At 58.1% G+C, this 24107-nt stretch overlaps 2 protein-coding genes across 2 annotated transcripts in view; one reads left to right on the top strand and one right to left on the bottom strand.

Moving 5' to 3' along the window:
• Positions 1 to 1247, top strand: part of COL6A2 (collagen type VI alpha 2 chain) — a 32530-nt gene extending 31283 nt beyond the window's left edge. The window contains exons 28-29 of the mRNA XM_032865187.1: positions 37 to 648; positions 692 to 1247. Coding sequence (XP_032721078.1) covers positions 37 to 635 — 599 coding nt within the window. The 3' untranslated portion in view covers positions 636 to 648; positions 692 to 1247. The remainder of the gene's footprint in view (positions 1 to 36; positions 649 to 691) is intronic.
• A 3994-nt stretch (positions 1248 to 5241) lies between these two features.
• On the bottom strand, positions 5242 to 22466 carry FTCD (formimidoyltransferase cyclodeaminase). Its single transcript, XM_032865186.1, has 14 exons — positions 22373 to 22466; positions 21686 to 21869; positions 20836 to 20964; positions 19998 to 20086; positions 19685 to 19864; positions 18537 to 18674; positions 18185 to 18316; positions 11969 to 12030; positions 11493 to 11622; positions 11240 to 11401; positions 7904 to 7947; positions 7545 to 7683; positions 6575 to 6670; positions 5242 to 5363 (listed from the first exon to the last, which is right to left on the bottom strand). The coding sequence occupies exons 1-14, from the start codon at positions 22424 to 22426 to the stop codon at positions 5277 to 5279; spliced, it is 1626 nt and encodes a 541-aa protein (XP_032721077.1). The 5' UTR covers positions 22427 to 22466; the 3' UTR covers positions 5242 to 5276.
• Between the last annotated feature and the right edge of the window lie 1641 nt (positions 22467 to 24107).

The following is a 24107-nucleotide window of genomic DNA, read 5'->3' as shown; positions in this document are numbered from 1 at the left end:
CCGGGTCGCCCGCCCACCACCCCGTTTTGCCCCCAGAGCTGTACGTGGCCCAGTGCACGCAGCGGCCAGTGGACATCGTCTTCCTGCTGGACGGCTCGGAGCGGCTGGGCGAGCAGAACTTCCACAAGGCGCGGCGCTTCGTGGAGGAGGTGTCCCGGCGGCTGACGCTGGCGCGCAGGGACGACGACCCACTCAACGCGCGCGTGGCCCTGCTGCAGTTCGGGGGCCCGGGCGAGCAGCAGGTGGAGTTCCCGCTCACCTCCAACCTGACGGCCATCCACCAGGCGCTGGAAGGCGCGCGCTACCTCAACTCCTTCTCGCACGTGGGCGCGGGCATCGTGCACGCCATCAACCACGTGGTGCGCGGCGCGCGGGCAGGGGCTCGCCGTCACGCCGAGCTGGCCTTCGTGTTCCTCACCGACGGCGTCACGGGCAACGACAGCCTGGAGGAGGCCGTGCACTCCATGCGCAAGCAGAACGTGGTGCCCACCGTGGTGGCCGTGGGCGGCGACGTGGACACGGACGTGCTGTCCAAGATCAGCCTGGGCGACGCGACCGCCGTCTTCCGCGAGAAGGACTACGACAGCCTGGCTCAGCCCGGCTTCTTCGACCGGTTCATCCGCTGGGTCTGTTAGCGCCTCCTCCCTCCTGCCCCTCGGCCCCTGGCCCCGCCCCGCCCCGCCCCTCCCTCCTGCCAGGCGACCCGGGCTTCCAGCCCCCCTCTCTCACTCCCAGCCCCCGGCCCTGCCTGCGCCCCGGGCTCCCCAGCCCCGCGGGCACCGTCTTCCTACCCATGGTGCTACTCAGACTCACCCAGAGGTCCCGCGGGCTGCAGACTCCATCTCCAGGTGCGGGTGTGAAGTCAGGAAAAGAGGACCCGCCCCACCCATCCCCAGCTTCTCCAGAGAGTCCCGCCTCCCTACGCTGCTGTCCGTCTGTCCACACCCTCCCCTCCACGCCCTCCCTGGACCCCAGAGGCTTTGCAGGGGGGCTGTGGTGGCCAGTGCTCCAGACCCTCACGGGCAGCTGGTGGCTCCTGGCCTTCCTCAGTCCAGCCTCATCCCCGGACTCCTCAGCCCCTCCGGTGTCCTCCAGAGGCTCTCTGCGGGCCCCACCCGTTCTGCTGGGCTTGCTCCCAGGTCTCTGCCTGGCCTTTGGAGGTCCCCTGCCCAGACCGAGCTGTGATGGCAGGCCCTGCACGTTCCTGTCTGCACACGCCCCAGTACAATAAAGGCTTTCAACTGCCACCTGCTCTCAGCCTCCTCGTGTCTGTGCTCACCAGGGAACCCCACAGGCGCCAAGGAGCCATTCCAACCACTCACATGCCCCCGGAACTGCTCACGGTGCCCCACCTGACCCGCTGTCCCGGAGGCAGGCTGTGACTCCAGGCGCTGGCCCCCCACACCACCCCAAGTGTCAAGGCCGGACGGCCTCAGCCATGGGACCCACAGCTGTCTGGCTGGCCTTGCACTTAGAACACTGTTGGGTCAGTGACGGTCCCTCTAGCCCCAGAGTAAGCCAACGTGCTTTCAAAATGTTTGTGGGAGGAGGAGTTACGATGGAGGAGTAGGGGACCCTGATCTCCTCTGGTGCCCCGAGTCCAGCTAGACAGTTTTCACATGGTTCCGAGCACCTGCACGACCAGTGGAGGTCGGAGAAGGACCTGCTGCCGTCCTACAACCAGGAAAGGAGCCTTTCCAGAGCCGGCGGAAGCTCCCCGGGAGCAAACCACCTAGTGCAAGCATGAGCCGCTCCCCGAGCCCGAGCCCCCAGAGTCTGCCACAGGGAGGACACCTGAGAACCAGCGCAGCAGGCCCCTCCACCAGAAGACCGGCAGGAACCGTGGACAAGGTCACCATCACGCAGACTGCGGGTTCTGCTCTTGGGGAAACCGAATATAGCATTTGTGGTTTTATCGTTCTTGAGGCTTCCAGTTTTATTTGTTTCAGTTATTATTTTATCAGTTCTTTTTTAATTTTTATACTGTTTTTAATTTTTGGTTTCCTTTCATTGTATTTTGTTTTTGTATATACATACATTTTTCTTTTCTATTTTGGAGTCTCGTTTCTTTTAACAAACAGACCAAAATATACCCAGGATCTGGCTTACTGTTTTGTTCTGTTTTATTTCTTGTTTGATTTTTTCTTCTTTTGTTTCTGTTTTCTTCTGGTTTGTTTTGTTTGTATTTTTCTGTTGTTGCTATTTTTGTCATTTCTCTCTCCTTCATCTTTTCTTTTCTAGACATAATGATGAGATGGAGACTCTCACCCCAAAAAGAAGGAGCAGGAGGCAGTTCTCACAGGCAGGGATGTGGCCAACATGGAGACAAGTAAGATGTCAGAATTCACAACGGTGATGTGATCACAAAGATACTAGCTGGGCTTGAGAAAGGCACAGAAGAGAAATTGCTGGAGAAGTAAAAGAACTAACATCTAATGAGGCTGAAATTAAAACGCTGTTACTAAGGTGCAGTCAAAATGGAGGCTCTTACTGCTGGGGTAAGAGAGGGTCAGTGACCTAGAGACCACATGATGGAGAAGAAGGAAGCTGAGAAACAGAGATAAACAACGACAGGATCACAAGGGGAGAATTCGAGAGATCAGTGATACCCAAAGTGAAATACTATTCGAATAATAGGGGTCACAGAAGAGGAGGAGGGGGGCAGGCAGAAGGCTTATTTGAACAAATCATAGTGGAGAACTTCCCTAATCTGGACAGGCATTCGAGTCGAGGAGGCACAGAGAACCCTCTCAAAATCAATAAAAATAGGTCAACACCCCCAACATATAATAGTGAAACTTGCAAATCTCAGAGACAAATAGAAAATCTTGAAAACAGCTTAGGACAAGAGGTCCTTAACCTACATGGCTAGAAACAAAACGTTTGCAGTGGACTTATCCACAGAGACTTGGCAGGCCAGAAAGGACTGGCACGATATACTCAGAGCACTAAATGAGAAAAATATGCATCCAAGAATACTTTATCCAGCTAGGCTGTCATTGAAAATGGAAGGAGAGATAAAGAGCTTCTGGGACAAACAGAAACTAAAAGAATTTTCAATCACCAAAGCAGCCCTACAAGAAATATTGAAAGGGGTCCTGTAAGCAAAGAGAGAGCCTAAAAGTAACATAGACCAGAAAGGAACAGAGACAAGGAACGGTCACCTTACAGGCAACGCAGTGGCATTAAACTCATATCTTTCGATAGTTACCCAGAATGTAATGAGCTAATGCCCCAATCAAAAGTCACAGAGTCCTCCAGGCTCTCCAGCACACAGTAAATAAAAAAGCAAGACCCAAAGAGATTCATTGTGGACCCAAAGACACCTCCAGATTTAAGGTGAGGGAGTGGCACATCATTTTCCATGCTAATGGACCTCAAAAGAAAGCTGGGGTGGTGATCCTTATATCAGATAAATTAGATTTTAAACCAAAACTGTCGTAAGAGATGAGGAAGGACGCTGTATCATAATTCAAGGGTCTATAAGATCTAACAGTTGTAAATATCTCTGCCCCTAACACTGGAGCAGCCAACTATATCAACCAATTAATAACCAAATCAAAGAAACGCATCGACGATAATCTTATAACTGTAGGCGACTTTAACGCCCACCCTCACTGAAACAGACAGGTCATCTAAGCGGACCGCCAAGGAGACGAGGACTTTGAATGACACGTTGGACCAGGAGGACTCCGAGGTCAGCAAACCGCCATGCTTGCTTCTCCCAGACGGGCCAACAGGAAAACAGGGGTCTGGTCACCACGGAGCAGGGGTGTGGGACTTGGGGGGGATTATGTGACGGGGGAGGACGTGGTCATAAATCATTGAGCTGTTGGTCATGGTTTCTGAATGTTTCTTACATTTCACAGTGAAATGGTTAAGAAAATACGGGAAAAGGATGAGTGAATAAAACCCATTTTGAGTAGGAGTCTCTCTAAATGCCGGTAAGAGAGGTGCCCCTGAGAAGTAGAATCGAAACCCAGCCCGGAACCCGCTCTCGTTACGTGTGAGGGAGGAATTAGGGATGTGTGTTCGCATGTGCTTGTGTTTGCTTGCATGAGCGTGGAGTCATACAAAAGAGCACAGCGGCTGTCGGAGGAGGGGTGAAGGGCCCGGCAGGGACAGGGCGGCGAGGCGTCCCCATGGAGCCCGGGTGAGTCCAGTCTGGGAGCACGTTGCCTATTTTGGAAGACTAAACCGGGAAAACCTCAGCCTGTGGCTGGCGGTGGCAAGGCCCTCCTGGGGCAGAGCCTACCCACACTCACTCAGGGATCAGAGCCCCCGGAGTGGCATTGCCTGGGGAACACGGCACCTGCACACAGCCTCCTGGGCGCCCCCCGATGGGGCCAGACCCAGCAACCTCATGCCCCACCCCCTGCTGCCCTCTGCCTCCTGGACCTCCCACCCAGGACCCCCCGGGCCTCTCTCAGCCACATGGTCAGCTTTGCAGCAGCATCTGAATCTGGAGCCAGGGGCTCCCCAGCACACCCCCTCCCGTCCCGGGACACCAGGCCCTGTGGGCGGTGCAGGAGAAGGCAGAGAGACTATGGGCTGGGAGACAGGAGAGCTGTCCTCCTAGGACCCACATTGCTGGGTCTTGGCCCCCTGGACTTCTGCTGTGAGAGAAGCCTGTGGCCGGGGTCCATTCATCCTGGGAGCCCCAGGTCTGATGCTTTGTCACCTCCCAGACAGTCAGGGGAATGCGTCCTCTCCCCAGGAATCCCCGGTGCCCCCAGAGCAGCAGACGTTGGCCACAGCCTCCCACGATTCAGGCAGTACTGGCCTCACCTCCTCCCTGAGACTGGATGGGGAAGCCCTGCCATCTGGCAGGGGGCTGCTGTCCCCTGCATGACCCCAGGGCCACCAAGCCACAGGCGCCTGCCCTGAGCCCTGGGTGCTCCCAGTGACGTGGGGCCCGGCTCAGCCTCCAGCAGCACGTCACACACGTCTGTGGGACCCTGGAGCCAGTGTGTCACCTCGTGCCGCGCCCCCATGTGCCTGACTACCTCTCCCCGTGCTCACTCATCTCGGGGTCCCCGCTCATGCCCACTGAGCTCAGCCCTTCCCTTCCTCCAGCCCAAACATACCACATAGGCACCGGTGGGTCATGACTTTACTAAAAGCAGCAAGTGACGAGGGGTGAACCTGCCATCCCAAGGGGAAGCCAACCCCTGCCTCCACCCACTCTGGGCCCCACAGGGACCATGTGTGCAGGCTTCCAGGAACGGGGAGGGGCACTAAGGGCGGCAGAGGCCACGCAGTCTCCCCGCCTGCTGTCACTCCTGCCGGGCCTCCAGGCTCTCCAGCACCAGCGCTGCCTGGGTCTTGGCTTCCTGCAGGAGGCTGGAGATGCGCTGGCGGGTCTGACAGACACAGGCCCAGGTGTCAGTGTGCCCCTCCGCCCATGCCCCCCCCCCAGGCCCAGGTGTCAGTGTGCCCCTCCGCCCATGCCCCACCCCCAGGCCCAGGTGTCAGTGTGCCCCTCCGCCCATGCCCCACCCCCAGGCCCAGGTGTCAGTCTGACCCTCGGCCCATGCCCCACCCCCAGGCCCAGGTGTCAGTCTGACCCTCGGCCCATCCCCCTGGCCCAGGCCCACGCCCAGGCCTCAGTCAGTCTGCCCCTGCAACCCACCACCTACCTCCTGGCCCAGCCCCCTGCCACCTCCCTGTGTCCTCTGGCCATGCCCCCTGGCCTATCCTCTCTGGGGTGACCCCAAGCCCCCGACCTGGGGCCCCACAACTCCTCACAGGGCTTTCAGCAAGGACGGGAGGGTCCCTCTCTCTGTCCTGAGGTGGGAGGACCACCAGGCCCAGACCCCCACCCTCCTACTCGTCCCACATTAGCCACCACTGCAGAGGGCAGGGCTGTGGCCTCAAGCCCAGACTGGGTTCACGCAGCCCATCTGTTAAGTCAGTCCCCACGTGGTCTCCTGGTGGACAGTGACTTCCCTTAAGACCCAAGCTCAGTCCCAAAAAGGCCTTCACTCTGAGCTGTGAGTTTTTAAAGATTATCTATCTATCTATCTAATGGGGGGGGGCTTCCTTTGGAGCAAAGAGAATATTCTGGAACATGACAGAGGTGGTGGTCACACATCGTGAGTGTGCAAGGTGCCAAGCTGTACACTTCAAAATGGAGACTTGCCTACCCCTCACAGTCACTTCCACAGCCATTAATGACAAAATCCTAACAGCTGCTGGAGCTAAGGCCATTTTTGTGGGTTGGCCACTGTTCTCGGAGGGCCTGTGCTGCCAGTGCTCAGGGCCTATGCTGGGGGACCCAGCCCTGGGGGGCCGTGCTGGGCAGGTGAGCACGGTGGACAGACTCGGGCAGGCCGGGGTGTGGCTCCGGTGAGGGTTCCGGGGGGCTCCCCGGTCCCCAGCCAGAGTCCCCCAGGAGAGGAGGTGGAGGTGCAGATTGACGGCTGGCCCCCCACCTCCAGCAGCCCCAGGAGGACAGCAGCCCCCGCAGAGGCCGGAGGAACGTCTCATCAGATGGACACGCTCCCCAGAGCCATACTGCAGAGCCGAAGCCCTGAGGACAATGCGGCCCGGCCCCCATGCCTCGCCCACTCACCTGGTCCTTGAACGCGTCGTCGGTGACGTCCTTCAGGTTGATGAGCACATTGAAATACGCCCCAAACATTCCCGTCTCCAGGGCCTTGGCCGCCACCTGCAACAGGCGCCAGGAACAGGGCTGGCCGGCCGTACCCCGGGCTCACCCCACCCCCTCCGTCCCCCAGGGCCACGGCTGGGGCCCTCATGCCTCATCAGTAGTGCCCCAGGGGTCCCCAGGAGGCACAGGGCCAGCGGAGGCCCCGGCAGGGACGTGCAGAATGGCGGGCTCCAGCCCAGCCCTCCAGACACAGACGACAACCACAGCCTGACTTCGTCCTCTGAGCACAGAAAATGAGGCCCTGAGGGAGGTGAGGCCTCCCGGCTTCAGGCCTGGGCTACAGCCCACGGTCCTGGGTCACCTCCCGGCTTCCCACGTGCGGGCCACGGGTGGGGGAGAGCCGGTGGGAGCACGGGGCCAGGGACAAACCCAGAATGGCAGGAGCCACTTGTGCCCAGGGAAGGAGGGGACCCTTGTCTGGAGCCTCAGGACCAGACACTGCGCACAGGTGTCCTTCTTGGAAAGCCCCACAGCTGCAGTGCTCAGACGGACTGAGAGGTCCAAGCGCCCACTCCATGTCCCCGACACACGGGCTGTGCCCCGGTGCCATGTGCACATCTGTGAGCCGGCTTCGGGGTTTTCCCAAGGGCAAGGGGCCATGAGAAGGAGGGAATGGGAGAGAACAAGGGAGCAGGAGGAGGGGGTGGCCAGGAGGGCCTGAGGGCGGCGCCTAATTTCTTAGTTCTGCCTCTCTGCCACGCCGCACGCTCAGCGGAAACCCTTGCTTCCCACTCTTGAAACTCCTCAAACGGGATAAACAAATGGGCTCTGCTGGCTGAGACTGGCCAAGACCCCTGGGAAGCGCTCCGGTCCCACTACCCTCCACGCTGCTCCCCCTGCAGCAGGAGGCCGACCCCCCGTCGCCCCGTACCTGCAGGTCCGACCGGCAGGCCAGGTTCCCACACAGGGCCAGCTCCTGCAGCGCCGGCCACAGCGAGGCCACCGTCTCTGCCAGCGCCAGGGGCACGGCGACTGCCCGCCTCAGCCCCTCCTGCAGGGCAGCCGCACGCCTGAATCCAAGGGGTTGGTGGTCAGAGTGCAGGACACCCAGAGGCCACGTGGACTGCCCCCCAGCTCCACCCCAGCAGACAGAAGCGGGGGGGACAACAGGGACGTCATTCTTCCATCACAAACACACCGCCACAGGGTGGGTTAGGTGGCTCCAAGGTCAAGGCCCTGGGCATCCACCATCTGGCGTGGCGCCTCCCCCATAGTCACCGCAACACTCACCTGTCCCTTTCCTCAGGTGTGCTCTTGGGCAGCTTTGTTGCTTCCTGCCAGGAGAGATCACAGAACCCGTGGGGTGAGCAGTGGCCGTGGCCCGGAGCCACACGGAGAGTCCAGGCAGCGTCCACACCCCAACCCCCGGGGTCAGCACTTCTGCAGGGCGGGGGTGCACCTCCGAGCAGCCCTTTGCAGGGGGCCACAGTTTCCACCAAGCTCCAGGAACTGCGGGGGGACATCCTCAGGAGCCAGGCTCCAGTCACTGCTTGTGTCAGACGACACCATCCCCACGGGGTCTCAGGGTTAGCTGCGTGTCCCCTGTCCCCTCCCACCTGAACCAGCTCAGGCCCTCTTCCTGTGAGTGGTCACGCGGGCCCCTACATGGGACGGCCCCCCATCCACGCACCTGCGTCTGTCCAGGCCTGTCCCTCACACTCTGACGCCCCATCCTGCCCGTCTGCAGGGGCCGAGGGCCTGGCAGGGTGGGGGCGGGGGGATGTGTCCTTTCTGGATTTGGTTAAATGTCAGCATTCCTGAGAGCAAGGGAGCCCCGGCCCGGCCCAGAACTCCCCTGATTAGCACCGCAACGACTCCTGCTGGTGGACAAAACCATCCGAGCCTCCCAGGGGCTGCCCGGGCCTCTGGGGCGGCGCACACCTCCCTCCAGGCTGTCCTCACCCGCGCGGGGTGTTAGTCCTGTCCCCGTGAGGCCGCCTCAGCCGAGCCTCGGGGGTCTCCAACGCGTGGAGCCGGTCTGGTTTCCATCAAGCCGTCCTTCCCACAGTCACAGCGGCATCCCTCAGAGGACGGCCGTCCAGCTGCTGTTAGGTTACCCCAAGCTTTGCATTCCCCCATCTGGAAACCACTTCTGCCTTTGGCACAAGACAAGGACGCTTCTGTGTTGTTTTCCAGATCTGCACCTCCTTGCTGGCCCGGAAAGGGCAAAGCGCTGTGTCCCCTCACGCGTGTCACTGTCCACGGTGCGTCTCCACGTGGTTCTGAACAAGAACTTTGCTGGCCAGCCTTCCTTTCTCCCAGCCTTCTGATTAGATTTCTGTTTTTCTACTTCCCTCCCAGTGTTTCCTACTTATTCCCCCCGTTTCTAATCTTGGGTGGTTAGCCTTCCATGTCCCCTCGACACCCCTCCACGTCTGCCAGGCACCAGAGCACAGGAGTCTGGGAAGCGCTGTGGGAGACGCTCAGTAAGCTCAGGCCGGGGAGGCCCCGTAAACCGTGACACGTGCCCCGGGAGGAGCGGGGAGACTCCGGGCTCAAGGACTGAAAACTCAAGGCTGCTCCGTCGGGAACCAGCACGACCAGCACAGGAAGCAGCCAGCCCGAGTCCCGAGTGGAGCCTGGTCCCGGTGCAGCCCGAGTCCCAGCTGGTGCTGGCAGTAAGGGAGGTCTGAGAGGGAAGGGAGCCTTACTCTTCTGGAAGGCACCCAGCACCACTGTGCAAAGTAGGAGAGATGCTCCTGCCACGCTCAGGGAGCAGCGCCCCCAGGGCCACCAAGACACAGACCGTGGCGTGACTGCCACGTGCCTGGCATGGGGTTCCGGGAAGGAATTCTATGAATCACCCCCCACAGGCTGCCCGGTGCACACCCGGTGACAGACGCCAGAGGCGTGCACAGAGCAGCGTCCCCGGTGCTGACGAAGAGGCCCGTGTGCCCTGGTGGGGCTGGCCAGGTGCTGTGACCCAGACATCCACACATCACACATGGTCCCGGACTTACCCAAGTTCGACAGAGGGTTTTTGACTTCATGGTGGTGTGAAAGTGACATGTGTTCAGGAGAACCAGTGCTTGGAATTTGGGATGTGGGTCTTTGCCCAGACTAGCGATGGGCGGTCCTATCCCAAGACTAGGCAGCCCCACGGTCACACTGCTGTTCCGTGGGTCACTCTGGATGTGGTGTTTGGTCAGTACACAAGCTTTTCAACACTCCCTCATAAGACAGGCCATGTGCAAGGTGGTTGTGCCCAGCTGTCGCAAACGGAAGTGTTCGCAGCAGCTGAAGGCAGGCCAGACAAACTGTGATGTGCTTCGAACTGGGTCTAATAAATGCATATCTGACTTACAGTATTTTCAGCTTACGGAGGGTGTATCGGCCGCTACTCCACTATAAGTCAGGGTGGATCTGTGTGTGTTGTGTCTAGCACCGACATAGAAAGATCTCTAACAGAACGTCAAGTGACAAGGCCAAGAGGCAACCTAAGAACGCATGTGATGCCATTTGTGCAAGAAATGAGGAGAAAAAAGGAAAATTGGATCTATGTCAATATAAATAAACATCTCAGGGTGCATGCCCTAGAAATTGTGCCTGTTTGGGGCATGTAGGGGTATGGCAGGAGGCAGGACCCAGGGACCTCTCATCCGATATCCTCCTGTCCTTGTGAATTTGGAACCACCTGAAGGTTTTGCCTACTTTAAATAGCAAATAAATGAAATTTAAGTCTAAAAACACAAAAGGTGACCAGTCTCTCTACCTCCCACCCAGAGGCCGTGAACTTTAGCTCCAGATGGTAACGAACTTAGGCAAGACTCTGATGGTTCCCGTCTGGATACAGCCTTCCCTTGGGGGTGCACGGCACGCCCTGGAGGTCACTGGCGGTCGTCAGAGCCCTGACTTCCCTTCAGTGAAGTCTGGCCCGCGAGGCAGTTCTGCCTGTGCCTGGGGTGCAGCCGGTGGCCCTGAGCTCACGTGTCTCCCGGAGCCTTCCACCAGGAACGACTCTGGGACACAGATGCACGGCGGCGCTCGGTCCTGGACTCGCGTCTCGGCTCCTCCTGAGAGTGCCCCGTCCCCTGCCCTGGGCTCTGAGCTACGCCGCCTCCCTCTCGGGTGGGAGAGCAGGTTCCGACCTGACCGGCCTGTCGCGTGGAGAGCTCCCAGTTCTCCCCGTGGTCCTCTCTTTGACTGGTGGCTGGAACGTCTTCTCCAGCCTCTGAAACCATCAGTCTCTGGCGCTCCCCTTAGGGTCTCCGCGGCCAGTCCGTCCGGGGTCATGAGGTCTGGCCACCGGCCCAGCAGCGGGACTCAGAGGCAGCTGGGGCCGGGGCGCCGAGCCCGGCGGACCCTCGCTCCCTCCCACCCCACCCAGCCGCTGCCCTGGAGGACAGCGCGGGCCCATGCCCGGGCTTGGAGGGGGAGGGAAGGGGGGCAAGAGCAGCCGCCCGCCGTCCGCTCCCTCCAGTCTCCCCTGCTCCCCACACCCCTGTGCCCGCCACAGCGCCCGCCCTCCCCGCCCGCTCTCTGTGACCCCGGGGGACGCCCCCGCCGTCCGCTGACCCCGTCTCCCCGGGGCTCCCGCGGGCTGGTGGGGTCCCTCTGAGCACCCACCAGGTAGGCCTGGAAGGCCCGGGCGTCGGCGTCCACCAGCATGGTCAGCTCGGCCACGGCCGCGTGGAAGGGCGGGATCAGACGCCGCACGGTCGCGTCCAGGTGCTCGAACTGGCGCCGCCCGTAGGTCATAAGGCCGGCCATGGAGGCCAGCGCGGCGCCCTGGGCAGGAGAGGAGCCGTGCATGGGACTCGGGACCCCAGGACAGGCGCCCTCGGGCCGTCCTCGGCCGCGCCGCTCGCCTCGTGCTCACCATGGCTGCGCTGGCTGCTGCCACGGAGCCGCCCCCCGGGGCCGCCGAGCGGGCGCCCACCTCACGCACAAAGGCACGCAGGGGCTTGTCTGCCAGGCTCTGCCCGGGCCCGCCCTCGGGGACCAGGTACCTGTGGGGAGAGGCCGGCCCAGCGAGGCTCAGGGGCTGCGGGGGCAGGGCCAGGGTCACCACCGCCGGGCGGTGAGGGCAGGGCTGGCTCAGACCCTGGTCCCTGACCCCACGCCTCTTCCGCACACGCCCTCTCCAACACGGGGGAGGGGACACGGTCCCAGGGTGCAGAATGGCCCCGACCACGCAGAAGCCCCATGATGATACACGTCTCACTGTGTCCCCCCAACTGGCCCCCAGCCTCGTGGCTGGCACAGACACCCTGGTGTTTGCTGATGAAGAAGTGACCACACAGAAGGCTCTGGGAGGGCGGCAGCAGGTCTCTGGGGAGGGGGGCAGATGCTCACTCGATGATCCGCTCCTTAGGGTTGAAGGGAGACAGAGAGTCCAGGCCCAGCCGGCTCACCACCTGGAAGGAGGGGCTGGTGATGAAGAGCCATGTAGCCCCCCAGCCCCGAGGCAGGCCACTGCACCATGGGGTCCCACCTGAGTCACGGTGGCGTCCCTGCTCTGGTCCCCTGTGTGTGGGGAGCCAGGCCCAGCAGGCCGCATGCCCACCCACCAGGAGCTTGTGAGCGCCGGCTTCCGGGAAAGCCCCCAGCCCAGGGCAGGGGCCCCCAGACTGCCCCCCATCTTCCCCACAGGGAAACCGACCCAGGGAGAGGAGGTGCCCTCATTCCACGCCACAGGCGTCCAACAAACAGCACCGCACACTGAGCCCATCTCTGAAAGGGACCTACAAAACTACCCCCTTGGACAAGATTCCTCATGCTTTGGGGGTCAGTTCTCACAACTCTTAAAGCCCAGGAGCTGCCTGACTGACCTAAATGTAAGATTTGTTCTATGAGGCAAAATGGATTTTACCTAAATTCAAACTAAAGTTGGAACAATCTCTTTTTGAGATTAGAATTTTTTCCACCAAAACATGCTCAAAACACTTTACGGAGCTGTGGGCCAGGGGCCCAGTCTGGCACGTTCTGCACCAAGCAGGCTGACACTGTCCACAAAACTGGCAAGTGGCAGGTGCTCCTTGACAGAAACAAGCCAGCAGAGTCCCCGGGGGCGGGGGTGGCCGGCAGGTCTCCCCGAGGACACAGAGGTGGGTAAGGGCACCTCCCCAGAGCCCACCGGAGGTCTTCAACAAGCAATAGAGCAAAGCCATCCTGGCCCAGAAGACCTCAAAAAGACAGACATTGAAACATGAATTTAGGGGCGCCTGGGTGGCTCAGTGGGTTAAAGCCTCTGCCTTCAGCTCAGCTCATGATCTCAGGGTCCTGGGATCGAGCCCCACATCGGGCTCTCTGCTCAGCGGAGAGCCTGCTTCCCTCTCTCTCTCTCTCTACCTACTTGTGATCTCTGTCTATCAAATAAATAAATAAAATCTTTAAAAAAAAAAAGAAACATGAATTTAAATGTCTCGCTACATTGGCAGAAAGTAAAGGTGCTCATTTAAGGCCAAAAATGACCCAAAATGGAACCAGACAGGCCTGCTCACCCTACACTGGGTCCACCCTGGGACATCTGAGAGCCTCTGCCAGCCCCTCAGGAGCAGGGAGGTCTCAAGTCCTGAAGAGTGAGGCCAGACTGGAGGCTCCTGAAAGGTGACCTCCCCAAAGATGAACTATGATTTAAAAAATACAAAAACTACTGAAGGATACTTCTCAGTTTCTGCCTTCCCTTTGGTGAAACAGGAAAAACACTTCCTGGGAATTCTAACCACAAGCCACGCTGAGAGGATGTGGGCCACAGTCCACACAGAACTCTCTACCTGTGTAGTTCCAAAGCTCCAAGCTGAGTCTGGGGGCCCCTGTGAGATCAGGTGCCCGAGACCTAACAGAGGCAAATCCAAACTTTAAATCCAAGTGTCCAAAATTACCACAAATAAAGTTGCAAAGAACATGCGCGCACAATCAAAAATCACAAAATCACAAAGAAGCAAGTCACTGTGAGAAAGTCAACAGACGTAGCAATTGGCAAAATCAGACCTTCAAAGACTGCACATATCAGAACTTTCAGGGAAAGAATATAAAAGGACAGGTTAAGAAATACAGGAGAGCATCAAACACATTAAAAAGTAATAAATAAATATGGGGGAGATAAAGGCATTTTTTTTTTCAGTATGGTACTGGCACAAAAACAGATGCATAGATCAATGCAACAGAAGAGAGAGCCCAGAAACGGACCCTCAATTCTATGGTCAACTCATCTTCGACAAAGCAGGAAAGAATGTCCAATGGAAAAGAGTCTCTTCAACAAATGATATTGGGAAAATTGGACAGCCACATGCAAAAGAATGGCTTTGGACCATCTTCTTACACCATACGCAAAAATAGACCCAAAATGGATGAAAGACCTAAATGTGAGACAGGAATCCATCCAAATTGGAGAGGAGGACACAGGCAGCAACCTCTGTGACCTCAGCCACAGCAACTTCTCTCTAGATACATCCCCAAAGGCAAGGGAAGCAAGCAGAAATGAGTTATTGGGACTTCCTCAAGATCAAGAGCTTTGGCACAAAGCAAAGGAAACAGTCAACAAAACCAAAAGACAACTGACAGAATGGGAGAACATATTCTCAAACGACATAACAGATAAGGGTCTAGTATCCAAAATCTATAAAGAACTCATCAAACTCAACACTCAAAGAACAAATAATCCAATCAAGAAATGGGCAGAAGACATGAACAGACATTTCTGCAAAGAAGACATCCAGATGGCCAACAGACATGAAAAAGTGCTCCACATCACTCGGCATCAGGGAAATACAAATCAAAACCACAGTGAGATCCCACCTCACACCGGTCAGAATGGCTACAATTAACAAGTCAGGAAACGACAGATGCTGGCGAGGTTGCGGAGAAAGGGGAGCCTCCTGCACTGTTGGTGGGAACACAAGCTGGTGCAACCACTCTGGAAAACAGCATGGAGGGTCCTCAGAAAGTTGAAAATGGAGCTACCCTTCAACCCAGCAATCGCATTACTGGGTATTTACCCCAAAGATACAGATGGAGTGACCCAAAGGGACACCTGCCCCCCGGTGTTCATAGCAGCGACGTCCACAACAGCCAGACTGTGGAAGAGCCCAGATGTCCGTTGGCAGATGAACGGACAGAGAAGACGGGGTTCGTCTACACAACGGAATGTGACTCGGCCATCAGAAAGGGAGACGTCCTGCCCTTTGCATCGACGTGGATGGGACTGGAGGGGATTGTGCTGAGTGAAATAAGTCAGAGAAAGACAATTATACGATCTCACTCATATGTGGGATTTAAGAAACAAAGCAGATGAACATAGGGGAAGGGAACCTCTCTGGTTAGAGAGAGAGACAAACTGTGAGAGACTCTGGACTCCAGGAAACAAACTGAGGGTTGCTGGAGGGGAGGGGTAGGGGGATGGGGTAACCGGGGGACAGGCATTCAGGAGGGCACGTGATGGAAAGAGCACTGGGTATTATATGCCACTGATGAATCACTAAATTCTACCCCTGCAACTATTAATACATATATGTTAACTAAATTGAATTTAAATAAAGAATTATTTAAAAATACATATCTGTAAAGGCAATGCAATGAAACTAGTCAAGGCATTTTTTAAATATTTGTAACAAATAAAAACATGCATTGGTTAATACTTGCACACATTACTTGTTAAACTTTGTGAATAAATTGTGTTTCCTGAGGGGAGAAAATGAAAGCATTTTCTTTAAAAAAAAAAAAACAAGGTCAAGTTAGAAAACCATTACTGGCTGCTAAAACATATGGCTGGAATTTCAAGAGAAACAGGGCGTCTCCATATTCTTCCAGTACCGTCCCCAGAGCACTCGCTACAAAAGGAAAAACTGCAGGGGGTAACAGCATCTTGAACTGAGGACCCAGGCAGCAGGGAGAGGATGGGGCCTGACCTGGGCTCTGAGGACGGCACATCCCACCCTCCTCCCACCCCCGCCAGAAGCCCACAAGCCCAGAAGTCGTCAGACCTGCGCAAAGCAACTTCCTTTCCTTTCCAACTACTCCAAGGTCATTGAAGGGCAAGGACAGAAGGAGCTGCTCGCAATTAAAGGCAACAAAAGACACGGCAACGAAGGATTGCCATGGGGTTGGACCCCAGGTGAGAGGATAAGTAGCTCCATGGGGGTGAAGGAGACACGGGCGAGATTTGGTTCTGGTCGCAGATTAGATGGTAGAACTGTACTGATGCTGAATTTCCTGATTTTGATTATTGTACTGGGGTTGTGCAAGAGAAACGTCCTTGTTCTTAAGAAATAAAACCTGAATAATTGGAGGTAAAATAGTACAATGTCTTTAACCTACTCTGAAGTGGTCAAAAAAAATATGAAAATGTGTGGTTACAGAGAGAGAGAATGAGACAGCAAAGGGGGGAATGCAAGCCGGTGGAGAGTCGGGAGACCGTGAGGGGGCTCCCGGCACTGTTCCAGACCCCGGCACCGTTCCAGACTCCCGGTACTAGTCCTACACATTTGCCACGAGCAGGGAATTACAGCAACATACAAAATTCACACAAAATTCTGTAACAGCTAGAAGGAGAACAGACCTGGCCGTGAACCGTATCGGCAGCTTAGAAGCGAGGCTGGAGAAAACCACGGTGAATGTCGGGGAAGAAGTTACTGGACTTCGAGGACAAAGAAGGAGTTCTTCGGGAATCAGGGAGTAAATCAACTCCCTGGAGATCGGGGAGATAACCAGGCAGACTTAGACCTCCCACGGGTCATTTGATTCCAGAAGATGGTAAAGATGTGTTTGCAGGGGCGCCTGGGGGGCTCAGTCAGTTAAGCCTCTGCCTTCGGCTCAGGTCATGATCCCGGAGTCCTGGGATCGAGCCCCACATCGGGCTCTCTGCTCGGCAGGGAGCCTGCTTCCCCCTCTCTCTCTGCCTGCCTCTCTGCCTGCTTGTGATCTCTCTCTCTCTGTCAAATAAATAAATAAAATTTTTCTTTTAATCTGCTTGACGGTGAGGTTCAGGCAACATACAAGTAGGAACTGAGATGACCTCAACTGTGTACAGAGCTAAGGTACCATGTCTGTGCGTATTTAAGACATGTGGAACATTTACAGAAGGTAAATGTCATACAATTGACCACGTGAAAATAGTGATACAACAATTTAAGTCTAGAGCAGAGATGATGACCTCTCACAGGACTGCATTGATATCCTCGCCTGTCTTCCCCAGGAGACAACAGACACTGTCTGACATTCATAAGGAGCAAAAGAATTTAAGCATGTTATTTAAACTTCATAATTTAACCACCTAGAACTAATAAATGAATTCAGCAAGGATGCAGGACACGAAGTCAACACACAGAAGTCCGTGCATTTCCATGCACTAAGGAGAGTTCTCTAAAAAAGGAATTGCAGAAACCACTGCATTTACAGTAGCGTCGGAAAGAGTTAAATAGTTGGGCCTTCATTAACTTAACCAAGGAGGTAAAAGACTTGTACAATAAAATCTACAAAACATTGCCGAAATAAATTAAAGAAAACGTAAATAAACAGAAAGCCCATGCTCATGGATTGAAACACTTCCTCTGTTAAGATGGCTCCCCAAAGCAATGCACAGAATCAGTGCAGTCCTTATCAGAGCCCTAATGGAGTTTTTTGCAGGCACAGAAAAACCCACCCTGGGCTATGATGGCTACATAACATTATAACATACTTAATATCAACAACTGCATACCTAAAAGATGGTTAAGATGCCAATTGTGTATTTTACTACAAAAGAAAAAAATTGAAAAAATAAATTTAGCCACCAAAAGAGCTGCTAATCTCCAAAAACTACTGTAGCTAAAAAAAAAAAAAAAGAAAAAGAAAGAAAGAAAAGAAAATCAGGAAATAGAAAAGAAAGAAAATATGTAAGTCAATGCTAAGTAGGTTTATTTTCTCATATCCATAGCAGGCTGTCAGTGCACTGATAAAAACTGATAGATCAAATTATATATTTGAAAATTCGGGTAAAATTTTTTTAAAAATTTAAAACCAATAAATCAAAAACAGGAGTAAGTATATTAAGTTATTAAGCTGGAGAATAGCCACGCCCAACAGCGTAGAGGCCTGGAAACAAGAGATGTGTTTGCTGAATCAGGAGACACAAACCCAAGCACCAAACACTTTCAGAGAAATCCATCCGGTGCTCGTTGGGGAGGAATTCCAGCTAAAGTTGGGACAATGGCACCAGCTTCTAAATAACCCGTCACTGTCCGCGGATGGACCCACACAGCCGCATCCCAGAGCAGGCACGGGGCTGCCGTGGGAGTCACGCACCTCCCCCGCCGCCACCAGGCGCCTCCAGCACAGACACCAGAAGGTCCAGGGGCAAGTGGCATGCGTCCCCTCCAAGGAGCTTTTGCAAGACTGAACATCTTCTAGATGACAGAGAAAACTCCCACTGTTCCCCTGATACGGTAAGAGCACGATGTCATCTAAGCACCGACACTAAGAGGAGGAGAAGGAGTGGGGCCCGGCCGGCAAACAGGGTGCCCCAGGCCAGCTCCTAGAGCCTCGAGCTTGCTCCCGTCTCCCCACCGGCCCCCCACCGGGAGCCCAGCTCACCAGCCTGACGCGGTGCTCCTCCTCCAGAAGGAAGAGGTTCTCCTTCTCGCAGTAGAAGGCGGCAGCATCCATGAGGGCCTTCAAAGGCACCAAGCCCACCAGCTGGGAGCCCACCACCGGAAGGCTCAGCTCCTGCAGGGGTCCAGTGACATCCGTGTCCGCGGGAGCTGGACTTGAGATGCCCTGAAGGGTGTCCTCGGGACCCGCCTGCTCAACTGGGACTTCACCCCAGCTGGCAGGGACACATGTCCTGCTCACCTCGAGAGGGGTCCCCATGACCAGCAGGGGATGCCCACTCTGCTCCCCTGCGGAGGGATCCCCACGGCCAGCAGGGGACGCATGTCCTGCTCACCTGGGCTTCTCTGCAGGTCTCCTCATAGACGGTATGCAGTGCTGTGACCTCAAAGTCCAAGAGATTTGTGGACACTTGGGCCACGTTCTTCTCATCCAGGTACCAGCCAATGCCCTGAACCTTTTTCAGGCGTCCTGGCTGCAAAGGAAAAGTCTTCCCCAGCTCAGGCCCTGCCCAACCCCTCCTGCCGCCTGCCCGGAAACCCACTTCCACCCTGCCCCCCAAAGCTGGCTGCACGGGTCCCTCCCCGCACAGACGCCATGGCCCGTGGATCCTGCGGTGCTGCCCGGACGGCCGGCTGGGGGCCCTCCTCACGCTCCAGAGTTGTCCTCTGTGCCAGCTGGGGAGCGACCCGCCCACCACAGGGAAACTGAGGTCCCCGCACAGGCACAGGCCAGCATCTTGCCCCCACCATGCACTGGGAGCCTGCCTGGGCCACCCCCACCCTCCCATAAACTCCTGGGCTCGGTCCCTGCCATCCCTTCCTCAGCGCAGGGGTCCGCTCTCCATTCCTCACTCCTGGGGCTGGCGCAGCCCACCTGAGGAGGGACCTCCCACCCGGGAACTCCGCAGGAACAACAAGAAGGCCCTGCGGTTCTCCCTCCGCGTAGGTCGCGCTTACACACCGCTGCCCGTGCTGCCAGGAAGCCAGGCTCCTGGGGCCTCAGCTGTCTGGCAGGACCCAGGTCCCTGGGAGGGGCGGGGGGCGGTGCTGACAGGCAAGACGTCACCCTCCACCTCCTTCACCAGGTGTCCCTGGGTCTGTGTGTCCAAATCACACTTTCTGCAAGATCAGTGCTCAAACTAGGGGACAGCCACCTGCAGACATGGTGGGTCAGGGCCCCGGGCCCCCGGAGGTTGGGAGCCCTGGAGTTCCTGGGGGCACCTGGGGCTCAGCAGCCGTATTCCTGTTAGAATGGGAATACCACAATATTCCAACAGTAGTTCCAGCCCTGCCTCCTGCCGTGGACATGTCCTTTACGCAAGTGTCCCCCGACATTGAATGCCAGAGCCCCACCTCCTCACCCACTCATTACGGGCCTCAGGCTGGGCTGGTCAGCAGGTCCATACCAGGGCTCTGTCCTGTGAGCCCCGCAGGCTTCTTTGGGGACGGGGCCACGCCCCCGTGGGGACAGCAGGCTGCTCACCTTGTCCTTCCCACGGCCCTGCTCCCGAATGTTGAGGGCGATGCGGTGGGCCTGCTCCTTGGTGCTGAGCAGGTTGATGTTGAACGCAATGAGGAACTTCCGTGCCCCCGTGACAGTGGCCCCCCAGCTGGGGACGAAAGAGCTGGGGCCGAAGTCGGGTGCCCACTCGGCCTGCTTGAGCTGTGGGGAGACTCGGGCTAGGCTGCAGTGTCCCCCGCAGGAGGGACGCCCCGCCCAGGTCAGGAGAGGAGGAGGGCACCCACCCTTCCCGGGTCTAGCCCTCCCCCGCCCACCCTGGTGAGGAGGCACGCACCTTCTCAGGGAGGGCCTCATACTCCCCAGCCCGGATGGCCGGCAGGGTCCGGCGACTGGCTGTCCGCGCCGCCTCCCCGTACAGGTACACTGCAAGGGGGCCTGGCCAGTCAGGGTCCCAGCCGGCGGGCTGCCCAGAACCTCCACTCCCGGAGGAAAGACGAGGCAGGCCGCTCCTGCCAGCCCCAGCCTGGGGGGCCACCCTCCCCCCCCCCTCGGGCCCCATCTCTCTGCGCCTCATGGGACGGGGGTGGGTGGTCACGGCTGGACACGCCTCTGCCCACCCAGGGGCAGGGCAGGCCCCCCCACTGCTCCTCTGCCCAGATGTCCCCAAAAAAGAGATCACCGAGATTTTAAGAGAGAAGTAGATGTTTGGGATGGAAGCACGTTATTCTTTCTTTCTAAAGAGTATTTTCATTGTACGATAAATAGGACCACAAATTAAGAAACACAGAGAAAAGAAAACAAAACTCACCACAAACTCCCAGTGTCCCCCCAACAACGGTGACAGCATTGTAACCGCAGGGGTGGGGTTTGGGCCCTGCCCTCACGCAGCCTGTCTGCCCGAGCCCGGGCCCCGCGAATGTAGACCCTGCATTGCGCACGCACCTTGTCCCCCGCTTGCCTCCGTTTGTCTCAGGTTAATAATTTCCTGATTCAGTTAATTCCCCGAAGGTAGCTCAGTCCACTAGGAAGCAGGGACCCCGCTTCGCGGGGCAGCTGGGCCTCCGCGGCCGGGAGCACCGCACACCAGACCCGCCCTTTGCAGAGAACCCGCGGGTACCGCCGGCGGTGACAGGGAGCCCCTGCCATGGCGGGGCTCCCTTTCGGGCTCTCACCTGGCACACCCAGCTCCTCCGCCAACCGCTGGCCAAAGGCCTGGGCACAGAGCACACAGTCGTCCATGCTGACGCCCCTCACAGGGACGAAGGGGCACACGTCCAGGGCGCCCATCCGAGGGTGCTCCCCTGCACAGAATGGGGGCTGAGGAAGGGTGGCCGGGGGCTGGGGGGCCCGGGCATGGGCTTGGGGGGCTCGTGGACCCCGGCCTCCCTGCCCCCAACCTGCCATCCACCCCCACAGCTGGCTGGTCCCGCTGACCCCAGGGCCCTGGGACAAGCAGCTGCCAAGCACTTCGGCCTCGGTGGAAACCCCGTCTCCACTCAGAGCCACGCAGCCCTGGTCAGCGCGGCCAGGCTGAGAGGCCGGTGTGACCGCCTCCCGCCGCCCCAGCCTCCCTCCCCCGCAGCCTCCGGAGCGTCCTCCTCACACCCTGACCCTCCACCACCCCTGTGAGCTCTGGCTCGGACATGGACTTTCTGACCCTTGGTGACTCCCTCCACAGGGGCCTGACCTCCCCCGCCCCAGCGGCCAGAGCCCCTGCCCTTTGGCCTGTCCGCCGACCTTTGACCCCGCCTGCTGCAGCAGAAGTGTTTGGTACTGTGGCTGCTGACAGGCCGGTCTCTTGAGTCTTGCTCCCTGACCCCCGGCCCCCCAGGCCTGTGCAGTATGGCTGGGCCTCACTGCCAGTCGCTCCTGGGCACCCCGAAACACGGAGGGGGGCTCCACAGACCTTAGCCTGGCCCCATGGCTCTGTGGGCTGCACCTGACCGGCAGGGTCTCCGGGGTTCTCCCAGGGCAAGCTCACCGGCCGGGCTGGCCCCACACCCCGTGGGGAGGACCCCTCACCTTTGTGCTGGCTCATGTCAATGAGCCGGAAGGCAGCCCGGGCGGCATTGAGGGCCCCCTCCACCACGTCCTCGGGCGCCCCCACGAACGTGTAGACAGTGCGGTTGGTGGAGGGGCCGGCGTCCACGTCCAGCAGCACGCAGCCCGGGGTCTGCACCACGGCGCGGGAGATGGTGTCAATCACCTGGGGATGAACGCCCGACCCGGTGCCTCAGTTTCCCCACTTGGAAGAAGGAGCAGGAGCTTCAGGGGTGGCCGTGCCTCTCCTGCCGCCCCCAACCTCCGCCCAGACGTGGGCCTAAGGAGCTGGTGCTGAGCATCTGGGAAATCCTCCAAGAGCACAAGCCCAGGGAGGCCCAGCACTGAGCTGTGCTCAAGAAAAGGGAAGGAGGGGCACTGTCCGGGAGAAACTGAGGCAGGGATCGGAAGCTAGGCGGAGGGGCTGCTGGTGCTCCAAGAAGGCGACCTGTAGGCCACGGTCACAGAGGGTCAGCGCCCTGGCCCCCCAAGCGGGCCCCAGGGGAAGCAGCTGCACTAGGGGAGAGGCCCCAAAGGCCCAGAACCTTCTGAGGTGGCCGGACAGCCCGGCGGTCGGGAGCAGGGGCTCCATGGCCCTCAGTGGCCTGCACCAACTCCATAGGCCTCAGCATCCTCCTAGAAAACGGGGATAGCAGAGCCTGCACTCACCTCCTGCCTGTTCCCCTCCGAGAAGTTGGGGACACATTCCACTAGCTGGGACATGGTCTGGGCCTGGATCCTGGAGCTCCTCTCACAGGGCGGATGCAGGGGAGGACGGACACTGCGCTCCGGCGCCTTTATCCACCCTCAGGGCCCTCCCACCGGCTGGGCTGCTGATTAACCACCAGTCACGGCAAGGAGGGACCGGCCGCAGTCCCTGTGCAAACACGAGCAGAATGGGGAGGGCGCCGGACCCCTGTGAACCAGACCATGGAGGCGGAGGGATCCTCCCACCCGGCCGGGCCGGCTCCCCTGAAAGCAGCTCAGATCATCAGGACCCTCGGTGGGAGGGGGTCGGGGGACATCCTGCTGGGGTGGAACTCAGGTCAGCCCAGGCTCCAATCCCAGCTTGACTCAGGGCCTCCTGGTGGTTTTTCCTATGACCCCCCAAGTGACCCTGAAGTGACCCTCCATGTCACCCTCCAGTGACCCTCCATGTGCCCCTCCAGTGACCTTCTAAGTGACCCGCTGAATCTCTTCATGTCAGCTTGTGAGCTAGAGGTGGCAGGAAGATGAGAGCAGTCAGGTGTGAGGCCCCCCAGTGGACGTGGCTCTCAGCAGAGGTCAGCTCGGCTCAGTCAGGCAAGAGAGTGGGGGAGAGGTCGAATCTGTGCTGGCCCTGCAGGGTGAGTGGTCTCCCAGCCGCTGGCCACTCTTCCCCGAGGACACAGGTCCTCCCAAAGGGCTGGTGTGCCCAAGCCAGCAGCCCAGGGCCCTGCACCCAGAAAGCCCAGCTGGGTCAACACTGTCTTGAATGGGGTGGGTATTCCCGGTCCGCAAAGCTTCCTAACACATGGCTGCCCCAGCAGGGTATGGACGCCTCAGACCCAAGTTCAGCTCTGTCCCGCCTCTCGGGCACTCATTACCCTGCAGCACCCTCTGGGAGGCAGATCATTTCCCCATCTGTCATCCTCCCCGTACAGGCACCCAAACAGCCGTGGCCGGGCAGGGCGGCCACACGGCGCAGGGGACCCCCAGCTCTGTGAGCCTTGGGACCCCACTCCTCCGGCAGCCACCACTGCAGCAACCAGATAAGCCCAGAGACCCTCAAAGGCTGGGGGCAGCCGGGTCCTCTCTCGCTGGCTCCCCTGGGAGAACACAGGACAGCTCTTCCACTTCTAGGTCCCACAAAGGGGTGGGGAGCCTCGGCAGGACCTGGCGGACAGCAAAGGCCCCACAAAAGTGTTCTTCCAAACCCGGGTTGCAACACCGAGGCTCACCACAGAGAGCCTGCCTCCCAGCGGTGCCCAGAAGCGCCCATTGTCCTTTCTCCAACAGACAGTCCTGGTGCCAAAGTTACGCACTCCCCACAGGCCGCCAGCCTGGCAGAGTCCCCTAGCTGGGGGTTGGTATCCGGTGGCCGAAGGGGAAAATGGTGTCGGTTATGGACTGAGTGGTGCCCAACCCCACAATCATACGTTGAAGGCCTGACCCCCAGCACCTCAGAATGCAGCTATATTTGGAGACAGGGTCTTTAAAAAGGTAATAAAGTTAAAATTATGTCTGTCATAGGGTGACCTTAATCTCCTCTGACTAGTGTCCTCATAATGAAAGGAAATCAGGACACAGGCTCAGGGACAAGCATGTGAGGACACAGGGAAAAGACAGCATCCACACGCCCAGGAGACGGTCTCAGGAGGAACCGGCCGAGGGAACGCCTCGACCTGGGACATCCAGTATCCAC

Source organism: Lontra canadensis, unplaced genomic scaffold (assembly GCF_010015895.1).
Source record: "Lontra canadensis isolate GAN:19392208 unplaced genomic scaffold, GSC_riverotter_1.0 scaffold29, whole genome shotgun sequence".
Classification (NCBI taxonomy): domain Eukaryota; kingdom Metazoa; phylum Chordata; class Mammalia; order Carnivora; family Mustelidae; genus Lontra; species Lontra canadensis.
This window is presented reverse-complemented; position numbering and strand designations above follow the sequence as displayed.